At 32.4% G+C, this 21319-nt stretch overlaps 1 protein-coding gene and 1 non-coding gene across 2 annotated transcripts in view; both read left to right on the top strand.

Annotated features, from left to right (window-relative positions):
- The window catches only part of sli (slit guidance ligand), a gene marked incomplete at its 5' end in the record, with an annotated part of 109789 nt that overhangs the window by 71487 nt on the left and 16983 nt on the right, over positions 1-21319 (top strand). The window contains 19 exons of the mRNA XM_074173140.1: positions 1538-1609; positions 3692-3763; positions 3821-3892; positions 7659-7730; positions 8780-8851; positions 12844-13079; positions 14778-14922; positions 17039-17110; positions 17168-17239; positions 17297-17368; positions 17426-17497; positions 17549-17620; positions 17671-17834; positions 19881-20031; positions 20085-20231; positions 20282-20425; positions 20486-20649; positions 20702-20906; positions 20963-21106. Of these exons, the coding sequence (XP_074029241.1) occupies positions 1538-1609; positions 3692-3763; positions 3821-3892; positions 7659-7730; positions 8780-8851; positions 12844-13079; positions 14778-14922; positions 17039-17110; positions 17168-17239; positions 17297-17368; positions 17426-17497; positions 17549-17620; positions 17671-17834; positions 19881-20031; positions 20085-20231; positions 20282-20425; positions 20486-20649; positions 20702-20906; positions 20963-21106 (2220 nt within the window). The remainder of the gene's footprint in view (positions 1-1537; positions 1610-3691; positions 3764-3820; positions 3893-7658; positions 7731-8779; positions 8852-12843; positions 13080-14777; positions 14923-17038; positions 17111-17167; positions 17240-17296; positions 17369-17425; positions 17498-17548; positions 17621-17670; positions 17835-19880; positions 20032-20084; positions 20232-20281; positions 20426-20485; positions 20650-20701; positions 20907-20962; positions 21107-21319) is intronic.
- LOC111511410 (U11 spliceosomal RNA) lies at positions 15112-15241 on the top strand. The gene has a single exon (XR_002722921.2). It is a non-coding gene; the product is annotated as a U11 spliceosomal RNA (small nuclear RNA).

The raw sequence follows: 21319 nt of genomic DNA, 5'->3' as shown, positions 1-21319 counted from the left end.
ATACATGCCCGAATAAATTTCCAAACGCGATAGAGTTCACTTCGGAAAGGATCGGTCTTCTCTCCGCAACTACCGCTTTTAATTCAATTTAATTCTGTCGAATTTATTTAATTGAACGAAATGGCTTTTAAATGCGTTTTCAATTGAGTTTTTTAATTGTAGACTTGCCTTGTGGTAATAAGCGCTGCGTTTGGAATAACAATTTCTTTTTTCTTCGAATGTCTCGCTTTGGGCGAACTTGCAGCAGTTTGGTGATCAGGAACGGACGATTTGTTTCGTTAATTATTTGATCTCTATGAGAGATCAGGTAAAAAATTGAAATAAAGTTTGATTTATTCTTCTTGAAACATTTTTAGGAACTATCCCGCGAATAGTTTGTTGAAGGACTGAAAAATAGCGACCTGAATTTCTATTTGAGGAAATTGAACAAGATATCGCATTTCAACAACTTTCACCTCGTCTTTTAACATTTTCATAAAATTATATATAGGTGTGGCAAAGGCAGGTTTTAACTTTGGAAGATCTTGCGCGCATATCAAAAAAACACTCGAAGTTCATGAACAAGCCTAGTATTATTTCCATTTAAGACTCGAGGATAATTATATATTTGTTCACCTTGATATAGTATTATATAGTATTTCTGAGAATAATTGCGTTCGTTCTAAGATAGAGACTTGTTTTTGATAGACTTTATCCTGGAACCATTGTTTCGAGAGTTCTTTCTCGCCTTTGCCTCTGAACTTCAATTATAATATAGTTGATGCGATTATAGAGATATATTTATATCATTCACTAATTTCTTTTATTTGAACTAACATATAGTTCGACAAGCGAGCAAATTGGATTTAGTGATTCTAGTTTTAAAAGAGGTATATGTTTTATTTTATTGTAAATCACTTGGCGCTCTCGTATACAATTTTTTGGTAGCCAAGCGGTTCGGCGTGGGTGCTTTATTCACTCACTCGAATTGACTGCCGTGTTGGTCGGTGGTTCAAGCCCTAGTCTGAACGATCGATCTTCACTTGCTAGCGTCCAACCAGTGTTAGAAATCACACGTTAAAAGGTAAGACCTCGTTAATCCTTAGCTCGCACAAGTTTCGACTTCTGAGGGTTGTCGTTCGTAGGGGTGCGACAGCTGGTTAACGGAAAAAAATATATTTTTTTTAAACACCCGACTCCACTAAGATATTAGTCTGTGCATACACCTGAACTGTTATATGGTATACTTAGAGAAGCCAAAAATTACGTAACGTGTTCTTTGTTCAAACACATCAACATTTCTGGGTAAAGTAAATAATAATAATACCCCACGGTGTGGGGAGTATCGGGGTTTCGGGGATAGGGCCCAACCAGTGCAACCTTAGGGCGAAAAATAAAAATAATAATTATCAAGAACGGTTAAACAAAATTTTCTTCTATTGGTTCGATAGTTTTTTGTAAGATTCTCAGTTCATTGCTGAACTTTCCCACAAAATGTCAACAAATATCACTGAGTACATGTGGCCCATATTTTAACAGATTTTTCTTTTTTTTTCAGAGACCTACAAGGAAACAATATCAGCATCATCTATGAAACCGATCTTCAGGAATTGGTGAAACTTAAAATTTTGTAAGTATATATAATTCAACAGATATTTCATCAGATGAAACTTATTAGAGGATTTCGATGCATCAAATCCAAACTCAGCAAATACAAAGGCAGTTTTTTCATCTCATTCACATCGAATTATACGAAAACCGTTACTTTGCCAGAAAAAAAAAAATCAAATCTAAATCCTAAACTTTTGGTATTCCTACAAACTCGCCCATTACATTCAAAGCTTTGAAACAGATGAAAGTTGATTTCATCTTTCGTCATTCAATGAGGAAATATCTCATGATCATCTCCAAACAGTAGAATTTTACAGTATACGATTAGACCGATATCATTCACAATATTATATAGAGCTCTCGGATTCTTTTTAAGAACAAAACACAAGCACTACAGAAAAATCATCAAGGCGTTCTCAGAGCGGTGCCTGTGCGAAAGTAGCGATTCATATTGAATTTGAATCGCTGTTGAGTTGAACCTCAAAACGATGAGTAGCTACAGTCCACTTGAACACTTCCCGTAAAAGTATCTATATAGAAGAGAGACAAATCTCCAACCTTTCTTCGATGTTCCAGGCTATCAAAGTTGCACTTGATGTTATCGTCTCCAATCAGGCGGATGGCTCTTTTCTGGATGGAATCCAGAAATTCCAGGGTATGTTTGGGAGCATAGCTCCATACCAGGGAACAATACTCCAAAGAAGGTCTGATCTGAGCTTTATGAAGCATCAAAAGTTGCTGAGGTGTGTAGTTTTCTGGTTCGGAACAGTGTTTCAAGCTTTTGAGAAGCAGCCTTTGCAATTCCAGCGACATGATTGTGCCAAGACATATTGGTGTCTACTTTAACCTCCAACAAACTTATCGAAGCAGAAAGCGGAATTGTCTGACCTGACATTATTATATCCGGTTGGGAGACATTTATCTTTTGGAGAAAACCGATGCCTGGGTTTTTGTGACTATAAATTGAACATGGTTACTTTCGCTCCTATTCGAAATCACTTCTAGATCGTCATTAATATTTGCAACCTCCTGCTGCTGGTGAAGATATGACTCCGTAGCTAATGTCCTAGGATCCAAATGTCGTCAGCAAAGCAATATATTGGATTCTTGGTTTTTTCCAATAAGTCGATGATATACAATAAAAAGCGGGTTGGAGACAATATGGATCCCTGGGGAACACCAGCGTTGATGGTGAAAGTATTCGAGAGATATGCATTGACGGCCACTTACAGGGAACGTTCTCTCAGAAAGCTGAAGAGCCATACACAGAAATGATCTGACAAACCATAGCATCGAAGTTTGGCCAGCAAATACTAATAATCGACAAACCTAAAACCAAGAAATGAAACGCATTGTTTTCTACAGAGGAGGAGAAAGTAGTTAATCGAAAAGAATATCGTGAACGAACATGCAGAAAAATTTGGCTAAATCAATTCAGAATTCTTCCACTTGGATTCATTGGGAATAAACATCTACTTCACAAAATATAAACTGAGAAATTCGGGATTTTCAGAAATCTGACGTGGGGACGTATGACTTTATATAAAACTAGCATGTCTTCAGTAGTTTCCGAAATGGTCAAACCTGGAATGACTGAAGTACAAATATTCATATCATTTAATCGATCAAATACAGCATTGATTTATCTCCCTATTTATTTCTTGATTGTAATTATTACTTTGAAATAGCAACATCTAAACATTTTTCGTAGCAGAAATATCTTTTAAAAATAAATACCGCCCATGTTATTCGTTTCAAATTTAGGGTGAAGGGTGATGAAGTAATTTCTTGAAGTTGTTGCTCTTTTCGAACAAATAATCAAACAAATCTTTCATCTTCATGATATTAGTGTAGATTTCGAAGAAAGAAAGGATAAAATCAGATGAATTCGCTATAAATAAAATCCATTATGCAACCTACCTTCACATAACATACAAATATAGGTACCGAATTTCACCATTCCAGTGTATTCTCATCCATTATTTCTTCTTTGAAATGTTACCCGAATATGTTTCCATTACTACAAGTATGTTGTGTATGTAAACCCTTTCTCCTGCCATTGTTAGCCATTGTCTCTAAAAGCAGCAATTGTTTTCCGCAGGCAGTTGACAGATAACGAAATACATACTATAGAAAGGGATGCGTTTCAAGACCTAATAAATTTAGAGCGATTGTAAGTAAGAATTAAAGAAGAGAGTAAGTCAGCTATTACTCCTCGTTTTTTTTCTAGAAGACTTAATGGCAACAGTATACGACACATCCCGGAAAATTTATTTTCAGCCGTCCCCAATTTATTTCGTTTGTAAGTAATTATTTTGGTCAGAGGAAAAGTACAACACTTGTAGCTTTGAGAAAAATATTTCAAAACAGAAACGTTTAATGTCATTGCGAATTACACAAGTTAAATGTCTATTTTTATATAACTGTTTCTACATATACGAGTAAATCAATTAAATTTGAAGAAAAAACTAATCTATACAGTTTATTGTATGATTTTCACTATAAGGGTTTTACAAAACCCGCGACACGTGTTTCGCTAGACAATAGCTTCTTCAAGCATAAACTGAGAGTTTCTTCTAAATTAAACCATTTTATACTCTAACCTAGTAAGTAGGTACCTATTCGTCTACCTAAATAATTAATCTACCTTAAAACGTCAGGTATGAATTCATCAACAATACCAATACATTTTTCGAAAGTATACCTGTAAATATACCTGACTATTTTTATATAGTTTTCAGAATGGAGAAATAAATTCCACATATGCCAGTCATTTAATCTCAGAGGGACATGAGTTCGACCATGAATACAAACCCCTCCATTTCCAGAAGAAAGGTTTGAAACCTAACCTGTTGGAGAGTATGGAAATAAACAAATTCAAAAACTCTCAACATCTTATGAACGATCAAACTGAGTTGAATAATTCGCCATTATTGAATCTGTTTATTCGCAGGTAAAAATATTTAGGTATATTTACAGGTATACTTTTGAAAAATGTATTAATATTGTTAACGAATACATACCTGACCTTTTCAGGTAGATTTATTATTTAGGTAGACGATTAGAGTATAGAATGGTTTAATTTAGAAGTAACTCTCAGTTTATGCTTGAAGAAGCTATTGTATAGCGAAACACGTATCGCAGTTTTTGTAAAACCCTTATAGTGAAAATCATACAATAAACTGTATTGATTAGTTTTTCAGTATAGATTTTCATCAAGTATCGGCCAGTTCTATTTAATTCAATTTGAAGAAATTTCGGAGCCATGCAGAACTTTTTATGATAAACCAGAAGTTTTTTATTTACTGTATTCAGGCCAGTCAGCCTAGATATGATCTATGAAAAATGTGATCATTGCAAAAGTTTTAAAACTAAGTAAGTAGTTCATTATAGCATCGCTAATTTTTACAGGGTATTTCCTAATTTTGGTGAGAAATGTAAGAGCGTGTTCAGGAGCTAATTTTATGAAAAAATACCATGTAAACATAGATTCGGAAATGCATGGTTTTCAAGATACAGGGTGTTAAAAAATTATTAATTGTATCAATACTGTATATCCGGATTTGGTGGAATATGGCAAAGTTTCAATCAGATACAAATTATTGCATCCAATAGCGGCTTGGCACATTTTAGTCAACAGTATTGTTGAGTAAATTGTGACATTCAATTTTGTGTTGGGTGAAACATCCAAAAGTAAAACTTTTTTATTCCTTGATTTGTTTTCGTAGCTGGCTATGCGCTATGCATTGAAAAAGCAACAACTATGTCAGTGGAGGCGGAGGCCTCCGCTCATATGAACCAAGTAATTAGTCAGTAAATTGTCATATTTATAAGTTTTGACTATGAATAAAATGGATCATTTATTTCGTGTGTAGAAATATCCTGACAAAATTTCTGACTAATTAGACTCTACAAAAGTTTTGCAGCTTTGCAGTTCAGAATATTACTCCTTCATAAATTAAATTGTATTAAAACCCCTTTGCAAATATGTGGAGGCAAATGCAGATGTTCGTTTCAAGCAAATGCTACGCACATGCGGAGGTGGAGGTAAGGTTCCATTACAACCCTAAATATTGAAAATATACATACAAAAAAGGCTTTTTTTAGGCACACAACACCCTGTATCTGAGAAAAGTATATTTCCGGACCCACGCCACCTTTACATGAACCCTTACATTCTTTCACCACAATTAGAAGACACCCTGTATTTTGCTATGATTTCCTTTCTATATGTTATTATAGGAGTTTCTCGAGGATTATTATTCATTTATTGAATATTTAGCAAGTGACAGATGGTACAATAAAAAACTTTAATACCGGATAGTTAGTAAATGTTAATTTAATCGCCTATATAATTTGAACTATAAAATATATAAAATGGTTTAATAATAATTTGGCAGATCTCATCGCCTAAAAAAGTTTCTGCAGGTCCATTGCCGTATTTACATTATATAATTATAAGTCATGATACAATACGAAAATGTAGTAATCAATTTCTATAAACAAATTGCTATTACAACTAATCAACAACAAATAGCTATAAACTTGGTCTTTAACTTAACTAATTTCAAGGCCTAATTGATCCTTCATGAAAACGAATGTCTATCATCGTATCTCTTATAGTTTAAAAGTTGAAAAACTTATTTTCAACAAATCAAGCAGCTGCTTATGAACACTTTTGAAAAATCTTCATTTCTTGTTTCCGGAATATTATTAAATTATATTAGTATTTTTTCATTACCCTATTGAGAAATATCGATGAAGGTTTTTGAAGATAAAATAATTATTTTTATCCTCATATTATTATTCAAACAATAGACAAATAAAAAATCAATATTTCGTGAAAAATGTTTTTTTCACGAATCATTATTTTGTCATGTCAATGAAATGGTGAAACGTTTTCATAACTAGACTTAATGGGTCTATTACTGGGTTTGTTAGTTATGAAAACATAATTATATAACATTTGTGAAAATACATTTTTCAACATCAAAACTTTCATCACATGATATTTCCGAGTATACATATACATTATATACTTACTCCAAGTAGCAATTCTCAAAAACTATTATTTAAATTTTTATAACGCCACTTGTAGAAACAGAAAAATTTTGTTAGTTGACGATTTTATAACTTTTTGAAAAATCAAGATAAATACATTTTTTCCGATGAGACTTTATTCTTTGAAGTGAATGAATTCAAAATTTTTTGGAATTTCTCCATTTTGCATTTTCGCGTCAAATATAAAGTTTAGATTTTCATTCCAACTTGCTTTCTTCAAAATGTAATGGTTGCAAATTCAATTTTTTCTATTTATAATTAAAAACTTTTGATTTTTTATTCTACTAAAAAAAAGCTAATTTACAAATGGTGCCGACAACTTAGTGTATCGATTAATGGCGATTTGTGAATTTCAAATTGATTTTTTTCAAAAGAAACAATAAAATCTACTTTATTCCTAGTGTTGTACTGACCTCTCAGGTGTTAGGGTTCTTTCTACATTCTTTATCTTCCGCCTGAAGAATCAGTATAAAAAATATTTAATTGAAACACACAAAAATCGTTATTAGTTTCAGAGAAAATATCAAAGATTGAACAAAATCAATTCAATGTGTGAAAGAGATTGAATCCTCGTCTAATATAATAAACTTGGGTTGATATATTATTCATTACAATATTGATACTGAAATTATTACCTGATTGAATTCAATTTTACTTCATTATTACCAATAGCTCAAAATGTCCCGCCATCTCAGTAAATACTCTGCTGTGTAAGTAAAAAAAAATATTTTTTTCTACTGATTCAATCATTGGCTACTCTCATCTTCATATTTTTTCATTTCTCATTCTCAACTATAACATTTGCAACTGAAACATAAACTAAAACCCTCATCAAGGCAGTATGTAATACAATAAACATATTCCTGCCCCAATAACTTTCCAGGTGTTCAGTATGTAGTTAGCAAATTAATTGTATAAAATAATCAGCATTAACTACTAGTTATCAATATTTTCAATAATCACGTGATATACTAATGAAATTGACTAATTTTTCATGTATTTTCCAGGGATCTCAGTCATAACTTAATATCGGTGATTGGACGAAAAACTTTCCGAGGTGCCACAGCGATCAAAAATCTGTAAGTTTGCCATATTTAAATGTTGATAAATAGCATTAGTGTCATACATGAATTCTGTTAAAAAAATAAGGTGATTTTTCTCGAAAAATATTCATTTATTCATCAATTTCTTTTTTGGCCCCAAAGTACTCTCCCTCAGCGTGTCAACGTTTTTTTTTTCAATCCTCGAAGCAATTCTGATATACATTTTGTGGTATGTACTTGAGCCCTCTCAACCCTTTTCAAGGGTCTCTTCAATCTTGGGAACAGAAAAAAATCGCAGGGGGCCAAATCTGGTGAATTTGGTGGCTGAGGCATGATTACGGTGTTGTTTCTGGCAAAAAAATGACGAGTAAGCAATGACGAGTGAGCACGTATATTATCGTGATGCAAAAACTATGAATTGTTTTTCCATAATGCATTTTCTTCGTATTGCTTCTCGCAAGCAAGTTGTGACCCCTTTAAGTAAATCTGGATCGCCGTTGACGTTATTCAACAATTCCTGAGCGATGCTCATACGACGATTTTTTGGTAAAATTCAGCAATTTTGGAACGAACTTCGGAGCCACACGCTTCATGCTGAAAATTTACGAAATAATTGCATTGTATGGGCCAACCGATATGCCGACATCCTCAGAAATTTCTCTAATAGCGATTTGACGATTTTCCATAATTTTTTTTTTCACTTTTTCAACATTTTCATCGGTTGTTGATGTGCTGGGGCGACCTGAGATATATATATATATATATATATATATATATATATATATATATATATATATATATATATATATATATATATATATATATATTGGCATGATCAATTGAAACAACAGATCCATAATCGAATTCAAGATTCAACCCTTTGACAGGAAGGTCATATTTACATAAAGATTTCAAAGTGAAAACATCTGTCGAGCAATATTTATAAAAACTTGTTCTGTTTAAATAAATTTTGAGATTTGTAGTCGTTCTTTGCATGTAGAAAACTGATTCATAATACCATTGTTAAAATAAAAAAAAACTCAAAAAATTCAATAAATGCATTTATTTTAAAATTTCATTTTCAGGCAACTGGATAATAATAAAATCACGTGCATTGATGATAACGCACTAAGAAGTATGAAGGACTTGGAAATTCTGTAAGTATCAAAATATTATTATTCTATTAGGTAAATATAGGTTGTATGTACCTTGTATCAACTTACATTAATAAATATAATTTTTCATTAATGATTTATAGTCGAATAATCTCGCGTCAAAACTTATTTGACACAAAAGTTAATTGATTGTTTCAGATCGGCACCAACAAAATAATTTATATGAGTCTCGATTCGAATACAAAAATGTAAATTAATTCATATACGATTATAGTATTGTATACGATAATAGGTATACTGTTCTTATTTTTTGTACAGACTACGCGAAACGATTCTTTGTACGCCACTGTCTATATGAAAACATTAGCTGTTCTCTTGAAGAAGAAGCTCTGTTTACGGTATGCTATTTTCGGTGGAATTTCACGTTTGGTTCTTGATAAAGAAATTCAAAATATTTTTTAGTTTATTAATTCGCAACGTATTATTATTGAGAACAAAATTTATAGTGATTTTTGAATAAACTGACTGGAATAATCATGCGATTGTTTTTTTTTAGTTTAATTCATTGATATTGATATTTCAACAAGAAAATTAATTTTTTTGAATTCATTCAATAATTGAATCTGCATAAGAAATAGTAAAAATTGGAGATCTTTAGTGGTTTGAAATTTTAACAGCACCATATATTCTTTGTTTATTCTATTTGTTACGTTTTCCAGTTTTTATAAACGACCGAGTCAAAAATGTTCTCTTAGTTATTAATCATCATCATTTGTCTTTTCGATTTTGAGATAGTTATATCTCCAAACACATCGGTACCTAATTATGGTCACCATGTCCAAATCATTGATTGAAAATTACTTTTCTAAACAACTGTTGTCAATAATTATAGTTAATGAGACCTAGATAACGAGGGCAAGAATTGGGAAATAAAAGAGATATAAAAAAAGTTGAATTAGGAAAAAACTGTGCATTTGAGAGCCACCAAAATTGCTAACTTATGACATAATAAATTCAAACTGGAGTTTCACACATTTCTACTAGTACCGTCACAACCCAATACGACTTTGAGGAGTAACGTTAGAACGAGTAGACTAGAAAACTTCCACATTGAAAACTTTGATCTGTAACCTTATAGTCCATTAGTCTTGGCCGCCGCGCCGTAGGTTCCAGACCTAAGTTTCCTTTATGAAAGTTTCCTAGTGTTTGGTCTGAAACCAAATGATCCATTAATCATTGGACCCCATAGGTTTCAGACCAAAGTTTCCTCTGTGGAAGTATCCTAGTCTTTGGTCTTTGATCTGAAACCTAATGGTCCATTAATCATTGGACTTCATAGGTTTCAGACCATAATTTCCTCAGTGGAAGTTTCCTAGTCTTTGGTCAAAAACCTAATGGTCCATTAGTCATTGGACCCCATAGGTTTCCGACCAAAGTTTCCTTCATGGAAGTTTCCTAGTCTTTGGTCGGAAACCAAATGGTCCATTAGTCATTGGACCCCATAGGTTTCAGACCAAAGTTTTCTCTGTGGAAGTTTCCTAGTCTTTGGCCTGAAACCTAATGGTCCATTAGTCATTGGACCCCATAGGTTTCAGACTAAAGTTTCATCTTTGGAAGTTTCCCAGGCTACTTGTTCGAACATTAACTCTCACAGTTGTAGGGGGTTATGAGAGAACTGGTAATAATGTGTGAAACTATGAATTCAGAGATGAAACTAAAGTTTGAGATATATGAATGGAAGAAAAGGGTTCCCAAAACCATTTGTAAGAGTAGGGTGGAGTCGTCCTAAAACTCTCACGTATGTCACGTTATTCGGAGACGGGACGTCGGATTAAAAATTTGTAAATGCCATCTTGTACATCTTAGAAAGTGTCAGTGACAAAGTATTTTTTAGTTTTTCACCGTCTATTAAAATAACGTCAGAAAAAAATTAAAACGAAATTTGTAACTACTTTAGTTTTTTCGAATATCTCCGGAACTAAGCTAAATTCAAAAAAGTCATTAAAATAATCTCTAAAATAATCAACTTTTTGATAACTTAACCGATTTTGGATCTCTCACGGTTTCCGATTTTTCCGTGCTGGATGTATTCATATACAGAGTATATAATGACACAAATATCACTCTGAATACGAATATGAAAGGTTTGAGTCATCTTCGAGGGGGTGGCATGTACTGCCGAGGGGAAAGAACCTGTTGCTTTCAAAACGTAAATCAATATCCCGGATATCCACGAGATCGCGAGAATAACGTTACCAGCACATTATTATCGTGAAGATATAATGGAGTCACGTGTTGTGTTACCTTGACGTGCCGTTAATAATGAACCAATTACGTTATCCGTACTGATAAATAGTCTCAGGCTCCGTTTATTCAATTAGTATTTTTGAAGAGAGGAGTTAACGTAATGAAGTTGTTTTGGTTTTGACGATCAGTGTAGCGTTGTATTAATTATAAAATTATGCTGTTCCGTTGTCGATGAAACTGATTATGTAAAAGAATTGAAGAATGATAAAACGAACTACAAGTCTTCAATGAGCTTATTGATCATCATTTTTAAATGATGTATCTCATTGGTATCTTCTCGAAGAAGTACATTTTAGGCAACGAATCAATCAATATCTAATGCGAAGGAACACAAACTTTAAAAAAGCATTCTTTTCTTCTGCTAGTGAACAATAAAAACAAAACCGTTAACGTCAAAGTTCAAAATCGGAAATTGATGACGTATCACTAACGTTTTGCAGTTTAATGTTGCTCATTGTACCTATTTTCAATGATTTAAGTATTTTATACTTCTCAAATACTTGTTTTCATTACTAATGAACTGCGGACGTTCTGAATTTCAATCACGAATGGGGAATAACTCTGTCTAATGTTCCGGTTACTGGAATATTTAAATTGCTAGATAATAGCGTATAAAATACGAGTTTAAAATATATGATTTTTTTATGAGTATTTTCACTTTTCACAATTTGAATGATATAAAAAAATGGAAAGTTATCCACTTTATAGAAAGGGCAAAATTTTTAATTCACCCAATATCAACATTTTCACTACACACCATTGTGTAAATCTTTACCAAACCTTGAAAATAGGCTTTTACAGCAACCGGAGTAGTGATTAAAGAGAACAAAATTCGGGCTTGAAGGCCGTTGTCGAATGGAACCTGAAGTACCGAACGTTTCGGCTGCTACTAAGGCAGGCATCATCAGTCGCATGTTCGATGACTGCGAGGACGAAGATTATGTCTCGAAGTGACGGTCGTTGCTGTAATTTTGAGATATAACCTTGGTTTTTGCTGGACAGATTTTCATGATTTTTGATTTGTTGGTTTTGCCATCCCCAAAAAAGCAGAATGACTATTGAAACATCTGAAAACGAAGATCAAATAAATTGACGACGTTCGGTTTATGTTAGACAAATGAAGTTATGATATTATTGTTAGTCATAAAAGAAGCAAAGTCAGTAATACCCATCACAGTGTTGTGAATATTGCGAATCAATACACTGCAGATGAAAAAGAAGGTGCACGAGAGGAGCACCTTTGTTCGGTATTGCCAAAAAATTTTGTTTAACTGTGAAAGATTAACTACAATTGTTCATGATAAAATTTTTGGTTCGATCTTTACCGTGTATTTAATTTTGTTCCTCCGATAGACTTGAATATGGATCCAAAATATATTTGAGGCCATTTTTGAAGTAAGAACACAAATAACATATACATATATTTTTTTTTTATCTTGGTGTCATCGGCATCGACCGCATTGGTCATTAGCCTCGTGTCCTGGGTAGGCAATGTTAATAACTTCCTGAGCCACCTATGTAACGTTGCAGAATCATCCTAACTTCAACTAGATAAATTCTCTCGAGAAAAATATCTAGTCGAATTTGGGATCGAACTCACGACCTTCCAGTCGTGAGTCGGAACATATAATATTATAGTCTTATATAAGACAAGCAATGTAAAGTTACTAGCAACATGTATACAGTTCATTTCGATGTATTCTGAATATATTCGTGCTTTTTTTTAGGACTCTCAACAATAACAATCTCACATGGTTGGGCAAAGACATGTTCAGCAATATGTTTAGGCTGCGGACTCTTCGACTCAGCGAGAATCTTTTCCATTGCGACTGTCAACTTTCTTGGCTGGCCAGGTACCTAAGGCATTCTCCTAGGTTAGCCCAGTATACGAGATGCTACTCTCCGACACACCTGAAAGGACAAGCTCTGGTGGATCTCCAGGATCAAGAGTTCAAGTGTTCAGGTAAATTTTTTTAAACGACATTTTTTGTGGAGGACTCCATATTTTATAGTGTTTTTTTTGGGTTTATAACCTTCCACAATTTGACTTGTGTCAAAAGAAATTAGAACTATCACTTTTATTTTTTCAGGTGAATTATAATGAATTATTCATTCATTTAGATTTAATGGCCTTGATAGCAATAAAATTATGGGGTTCCAATTTTAAAATAGTGAGATATAAATTGGAATCTAGAATTTTTTCTTTCTTTTCTTTCAATCTTCTTCAGACTTGCACATATTTCCTTCAATCGTCTACCTTTATACTTTATAAAATCCATTGTAAATGCATCATTAATTTCTCCTTTATTTCATCTGCATCTTGTTTTCAAATTTTCAAGCTGCTAATTTCACTATCTCTTAAATTTTGTACTGTGTTTTCTTCACCTATTTATGTGCTCAGTATCTTTTCTATAATATTCATTTTGCTGTTATTTTTTACTATTTTTGTATGTTTTCCGTAATTGTTTGTTTTTTTCTTCTTTTTTTGCTTGTTTTCCAATATTTCTAATATCCATTTACAATTTCTGTATCTATTAATCCTCTCTTGTTTTGAATTTCTATATATTTCACTACAAAGTAATTCTTGATTATTTCAGTCTATTTATTTACCTGATTTTTGGAAAAAATTATTTCAGTTGCAATTCACACTGCTCTTACTTTGGATTGTTTTTCCGTCAAAAAAAATTGACACTTCTGTATTGTTTTCTATGTAATAACTGGGGTACCTACTCTTAAACATTGGTATTTTTTCTATTTTTCATAAAATGTATTTGTCGAGCAAAACATCTTGCACATTACCGAATATATCCAAAAAACAGAAAGGAGTTCATTAATTTCAAAGATATGCTGAACCTTATATCTATGCTTATTCAATTTGGATCATTTCCGAACAATATCTTTTCAATAAAAGTAGTTTTGTGATATTTTAGGCATGTTATACTTATATTAGGTTTTTGGAAGTTTTTACTACTGCACTGTCAAAAATGTTTCATTCGGATTCGGAAAAACTTCGCAGTTACTATTATGTTCCAAATTATGAAGCTGGTTCATATAAATATCTCCACTGAAAGTTAGGCAGCCAACCATGCGTTCATGTAAAGATACTTGCTAATTCCCCTTTGCTCTTCACTTGTGGCTTAGATTATTTGGTCATATTTTTATCGCCTCTACTTGTACGAAACCTTGCTCATGGCAATGAGATTATTTATCAAAAAGTGAATCTCATTTCTTTCATTCATGATGATATTTACACAATTATTAGTGTGACAATTGTGTAATAATTATTATTATAGATAGTGTTATTAATTTTCATCAAGTAACGGGTCATCAGTGTATTCATAATCTAATTTCTTTGGACCACATTATTAACTCGATCAAAATCGTCAAAACAATTACAATTGTTACTTGTATTTGAGCTTGAGCCGGGAACACAGATCATATAGTATTTTATCAAACTAATCTAACTTATACAACTGTTCATATGTTTTGATCAATATTCAGTATAAAAATTAAAACTCCTGTTAATTCTTATAATACTCGATGTAATTATCAATTAATAATTATTTGTTACCCAAAAACATTTCCTCAAATAAAACGCTGATAATATAAAAAAACATATGTCCAATAACTAAATATCAAAATTGAAATTTTATTTTTCCAGGACTGGTGGAACGTCCCATAAACGGAGAATGTATCAGTGAACCTCAATGCCCTCATCCCTGTAGATGTGCCGACGGAATAGTCGATTGCCGTGAAAAAGGACTCATAATCGTTCCCGATCATCTTCCCGAAGGAATAACCGAATTGTAAGTTTCGCTCAAAGTAAAAATCAGTCCAGTTAACCGATTCACCTCACCTTCAGTCCAATTAACAACCGGCAACTAACTGTCTGGATATGTGAGTTTACAAAGTTGTCCCTAGAGGGCGGTATATGCAAGTCGCAATCGACTGCTGGCAGTAAGGGTTTATATCGAACCGAGTTTTGCTAAACATTTAAAAAGGGTGCTTGTTACTGGATAGCACACGAGTCCTATGGATTCGTGGGGTATGGGAATCAAGACATACCCAGCACGCAATTTTTGTACGCGTGGGGCTGTTTCTTGGCACTGTCTCAGAGACGCCCCTTAATTAAATGTAAGAATAATTTAATTGTTGAAAAGTAGTTACACTACTTAAGGGTGAAAAATGTATTAAATAGTATTTTCTAATTTTCTTACATACTTGTTTAATCAGTCAAGAGCAAATTATTTACGTTGCTTGTAATTTATGTGTAACATCACTTTTTAATTAAAAGCATCGAAATTATTAATTTTTCGTGACACTTTGTATTTTTTGGGTATGTATAAAGAAATATAGAAATATAGGTTTAAGTTTAAAAAGTAAAACCTGGGAAAACTATAGAAATTACTATTTTCAGTGTTGATTTCGTTTTTTTAGATATTTATTGTTATGTGGGTTACACAAATATTAATTGAAGGTTTTTCAAAGTGAATTTTGAAAAAAACGACTCCCAAAACTAACAATAAATTTGAGAATCGAATTAAAAATCACACTCTTAAGTAATAAATAATTTTGTTCGCAACTTACAATTTTCAAATACTTGAGTACCCAATAAGAAATCGAGGGGTTATCAAAAAATAGCTCCAAAGCTTTTAAGAACTAATGATAAATCGTTGACAGTCATTGAATTCAGTGTTTTTTTATTTATTTTTTTGTCTAAAATATTGAATATTGCAGCTCAGTGTATTACAACTTCTTACCAGACTATAATAAACACGAACTTCAACGTATACAAAATGCTTGTATGAGATTTGTGTGCTGCATAAACTACCGTAATCATGTAACTCCATATTTATTGAAATTAGATCAGCTGAATATTGAGTTTAGAATTCGTTATCTCATATCTGTATTCTTATATAAACTATTGGAAAGCAAAACTCCTAATTACTTGTTCAGATTACTTAGTAAGCGATCTGATAATCATTCTATCAATTTAAGAAAAGATACATTTACCATTCCATATCATGTTACCACCAAATTTGAGGGATGTTTTTCTTACTTTGCACCAAAGTATCTAAATAATTTATTACCGTATATGCATTTGTCTATATATCAATTCAAAAGTACTTTGAAAATTAATTTCTTAGATGTTCAAAAACGATTGTAATCTTTTATGTTATCTTTATAATCTCATAATAGTTTGTTTTATATTATTTTTGTGTCTATTGTAATTGTTATTGTTATAGGTAGTCTTTCTTACTGTATGCTTATTTTTTTTCCTAATTATGGGACGGGTGGAAGATAGCCTCCGGCTAACCCTTTTCCCTTTGTGTATAAAACCTGTTTTTGCACAATAAACATAATTATTATTATTATTATTATTATTATTAAAACCGTTTCCCAAATCTATTTTTCATATCTCTCTACTTCAAATAAATCAAAATTCCATCTTCAAAAAATAAATTCATTCTTGTTTTTTGAAAGTGTTGTTTGATGAGTTTTTTGTTTGGAATGCCAACGACTATAATGAACTAAGCGTTTTTGAGGACATTTCCCAACGTTAGAAGCAATTTTTATATTAATACAGCTTGAAATAATTTTCAAAATGATTATAATCTTTTCGGATGATTTTTGTGGCAAGTTCAACATTTTTCAATAAAAAAAGTCACTGAATTAAAGTAATATATAAACATTTCAAATGATCCTTTTTCAAAAGTTTGTTCTTGCTTCAAGTCATGAAAATAGTAGTTATATTTCCAAATAAAGCAAAAAATACACGATTTTCAGACAAGTAAAATATGTATATAAGGAAAAAGTTGAGGTATAAGTTGGGAGTAGTGTACAAGAATGCATATTATACATGTTTTTGATTTAACACAGCTTAGAAAATAGACCTCTCAACATACCTTTTCTGATTTTCAGGCGATTCGAACAAAACGAAATTATCGAAATCCCAACCAAAGCATTTGTTGCACACAAACGCCTAAGAAGAATGTGAGTAAATTGTCGTGAGTCTAATATACTTAAACAATAATGTTAATTTTGTTCCAGTGATTTAAGTAACAACAAAATAGCAAAAATAGCCTCAGATGCATTTCAAGGCCTCAAAGCTTTAACTTCTCTGTGAGTTCAGTCTTTCCAATGAACAATATTCTATAATAACATTCATTTACTTTACAGAGTTTTATATGGCAACAAAATCAAAGATCTTCCTGCTGGGATATTTCAAGGCCTAGTGTCCCTCCAGCTTTTGTGAGTTTTTCTAAAATTGTTGTTTGTAGTTTATTCAATAATCTGTTGATTTTTCAGATTACTGAATGCCAACGAAATTTCCTGCATAAGAAAAGATACCTTTCAAGACTTACACAGCCTGAGTTTACTGTAAGTGTCCCACTGAAATTTATATTTTGAATAATTCGTCAATTTTTACAGGTCTCTTTATGATAACAACATACAATCCTTAGCTAACGGCAGTTTCGACTCCCTTCGAAGCATCCAGACTCTGTAAGTTCTTTAAAATGTTCCAGTTCCAGTCTCATTTCAATTTTTTTCAGACACCTTGCTAGGAACCCGTTCATTTGCGACTGCAACTTAAAATGGCTGGCAGAATACTTGCATCGAAATCCCATAGAGACTTCAGGCGCAAGATGCGAAACGCCGAAACGAATGCAGAGGAGAAGGATCGAATCTCTGAAGGATGAAAAGTTCAAATGTAAGGGTAAGCACCTTTCCACTTTGATCAGTGGTTATGGTGTCTCATTTAACATTCATCATTTCTAATAATGCTGTTCATAAAGCTTCTTTTATTTATTTGATATTTGGTTTCATCTCATTTTCATTATGTTGTGTTCGTAGCTAGGGCAGATTCTATTTCATTTTCAAATTCTTAATATTACTCTGCATAGAGTACTCATATATTTGTATAATTTCTAGGACAATATTAATATCTGCAACAAATTTTTTATTGTATTTCAACAAAGTCAAAGAGATCAATAATACACAATAAACTCTAAGGAGTGTACTGCAGAGAAAAGGACTGTGAGGAGTAAGGGCTTATTAACAATTTGTATTATTTTATTTTCTGGTAATTATAAAGAACAGTTCTAACCTTAAATCTTGAGTGAAGTCGATAATAATGAATGTTATTTTATATATTTGAATATGTCAAAACAACATATCTACTGAAAAAATTGTTCAAATTTGTGTTAAGTAAACCAATTGACAGCAATTGAAAGAAATTTGTTTTGAGAATTACAGGCCCATCACTTTGCTGAAATTTTTATAAAATTCAGAAGTTGATCACTAAAACACACTGAAACTTTGTATATTCTATTAGTAAAAAGTATAGATACAGCCATATCAATCATTTTAGGGTACCCTATTTTTTTGCATCTTGTAAAAATACTGCAGCCTCTTGAACTTGATATTTTCTCCTATCTCTACGTGCAATCTTGTTTCCTGTTTAGTTGGTCTTTGTTAGATGTTTGTTATATTCTTCTGGACTTAGTTTTGGTTATGGATAAATTGCCAATACCTCATATTCTTCTTTGTTGCATTGCAAGCAGCTAAGATCTGTTGTTCAGATATCATCTAAACGAATAGTGTATTTGCTCTGTTGAAGCAGTTATTTGGTTTTTTCTCATGGGGTAGAATAATATTATTATCGAGTTATCCACAAATTTTTTCACGTGATATTCTACTAAAAATCATTATGGGACCACTTTTCTTCACTACATACTTTAAAGATTCATTGACTTACCATACTAAGTTAATTCATTCATAGATAACATCATAGTTCTTCATAAGACAGAAAATTGGATAAAGCTCAGTGGATTCAACATTATTACAAAATATTTTGTTTAAATTGACTTCACAAAATATGCTTGTGAAAAATTAACATTTTAATAAAAAAGCTCTTTGAGGATTATCATTAATCGATATTACCCATTTGAACACATACCTAAAAAGCTAATTTTTGCACCCAAACTCTAGTTCTAAAAATGGTTTATTTTCATTAATGTAAACTCAAGTCAGTTGTAGCATTTTGGATTGGGTTTATGGATCAAAATCTGTCAATATTTCAGATGAGGAGACATGCTGAAAGAGCTAAAAATTCTTCCATCTAAAGTTCTAAAATTAATTTTTGAGCATCACTCTGCAAAACATGATCTATTTTTATCAATTCAAGATTGGTTTTGCCACTGCCTGCCGTGAGGACCCTCGTTTATCTTTGAAATTAATATCATTTTGGAGCCTGTTTACAGTGAAAGTTGCAGAAAGATAGAAGACAGAAAGAGGTTCCTCATATGGTGGTCGATTTTTAAGCTTGGCTTTGCAAGAGACTGCTGTGGAGCAGTTTGAATTTTCTATCGGTCCTACAGATGGTGTCTTTCTTGACTTTCTGAAGGACTTTCTGCTGTCAAGTGGCGTATTGTATTTTATTTCAAAAGTCGTATGCTAATATTTTTTCAATATAAATACTCTACAATGAGTTTTGCTAGCATTATTGATAATTAAGTTACTTGAAGAATAATTATGAGAAGCACTGCTCTGCTCAGGAATGTTACTCAACTGAATTATTGTTTCCAATTCACTGTGACCAGTTTAAAAGCATGGGCCCCTTTGTACTTCAATACCTATATCTAAGTTTGGAATAGATTACATTTATGTTGCTAGTATAGATATGTTTGTCGTCTGTTATGAATTTTTTGTTTCTGCTGTTAACAGTAGACTTTGAAATTGATTTAATAAGTTTCAACAACAGGTCAGGAAGAGTTTAGGACTCGGTATGCAGGGGAATGCCTGATTGATAACGCTTGTCCTTCTGGATGTTCTTGCGAAGGTACCATTGTGGACTGTTCTGGTCGTAACCTCAAAGAAATACCTAGAGACATTCCACTTTACACCACAGAATTGTAAGCAAAGCCTTTGAGAGAAATAAGCTTGTTTTATCAAAATTATTTTTTAGACTATTACATGACAATGATTTAGGGAGAATAAAATCTGATGGCTTATTCGGAAGATTACCAAATTTGGTAAAGTTGGACATGAGAAGGAATCAGATTACTGGTATTGAGGAGAACTCTTTTGAGGGAGCTTCGAGGATATCTGAATTGTAAGAGTAATTTTTGTTGTTATTACATATATTTCTAATATTTCTTGTAGATTGCTGTCTGAGAACAAACTACTAGAAATCCACAACAAAATGTTCCTTGGACTTCACCACTTGAAAGTTTTGTCATTGAATAACAACCAGATAACTTGTGTGATGCCCGGATCTTTTGATTTTCTCCAATCTCTCCATACACTGTGAGTACCAAATAAAATATAATCAAGATTGTGTTATTTGATGCCATTCTTGTTTTGAAGGAACCTTGTACAGAACCCTTTCATGTGTAACTGTCACTTGGCATGGTTCTCAGAATGGCTAAAAAATAAAGGACTTAGTGGTTCTGCTCCAAGATGTGCAGGACCAGATCGAGTGAAAGATGTTCTGATTAGAGAACTTCCCAAAACCGAATTTAAATGTACAAGTAAGTATTTTTTATTATATACAACATTTAGCAAGTTTACCACTTTGTTTAGGTGAAAATGACCAAGGTTGTTTGGGAGAAAACTACTGTCCACCTATGTGCTCTTGCACTGGTACAGTGGTCCGTTGTTCCAGAGCCAAACTCAAAGAGGTACCAAGAGGCATACCACCTGAAACTTCAGAGCTATATCTAGATTTTAACGATATCGACAGAATTCAAGCAGACAGAATAAGTCATCTGAAGTCCTTGACAAGACTGTGAGTGGTGTAAAATTGTAATATAATTTGTTATAATAGTGACTCCTAATTTTCAGAGATCTGAGTAACAACAGAATAGGAATGTTGTCGAATGATACATTTACCAATCTCTCAAAATTATCTACACTCATAATAAGTTACAACAAATTGCAATGTGTTCAGAGGGATTCTCTACAAGGATTAACATCACTGAGAATTTTGTAAGTAATAGAAAATTATTAAAGAATAGAATAGAATAGAATTTATTCATCATTAAAATATCATACATATATAACATATACATTACTGGTACAACATTTATCAGACTAGTCAAGACAAACAGAAGAAACCAGAATAAAAAGGCAGCTTATACTTTCAAGTCTCTAAAAATGTCAACTGCATTTGATAAGAATGTATCTGGTTTATTTCTTTCG

This window comes from Leptinotarsa decemlineata, unplaced genomic scaffold, assembly GCF_025532065.1.
Source record: "Leptinotarsa decemlineata unplaced genomic scaffold, Ldec_3_MD MMD2_tig00000199_RagTag_RagTag, whole genome shotgun sequence".
In the NCBI taxonomy this organism is placed as follows: domain Eukaryota; kingdom Metazoa; phylum Arthropoda; class Insecta; order Coleoptera; family Chrysomelidae; genus Leptinotarsa; species Leptinotarsa decemlineata.
The sequence above is the reverse complement of the archived record's forward strand: the minus strand, read 5'-3'. Positions and strand labels throughout refer to the sequence as shown.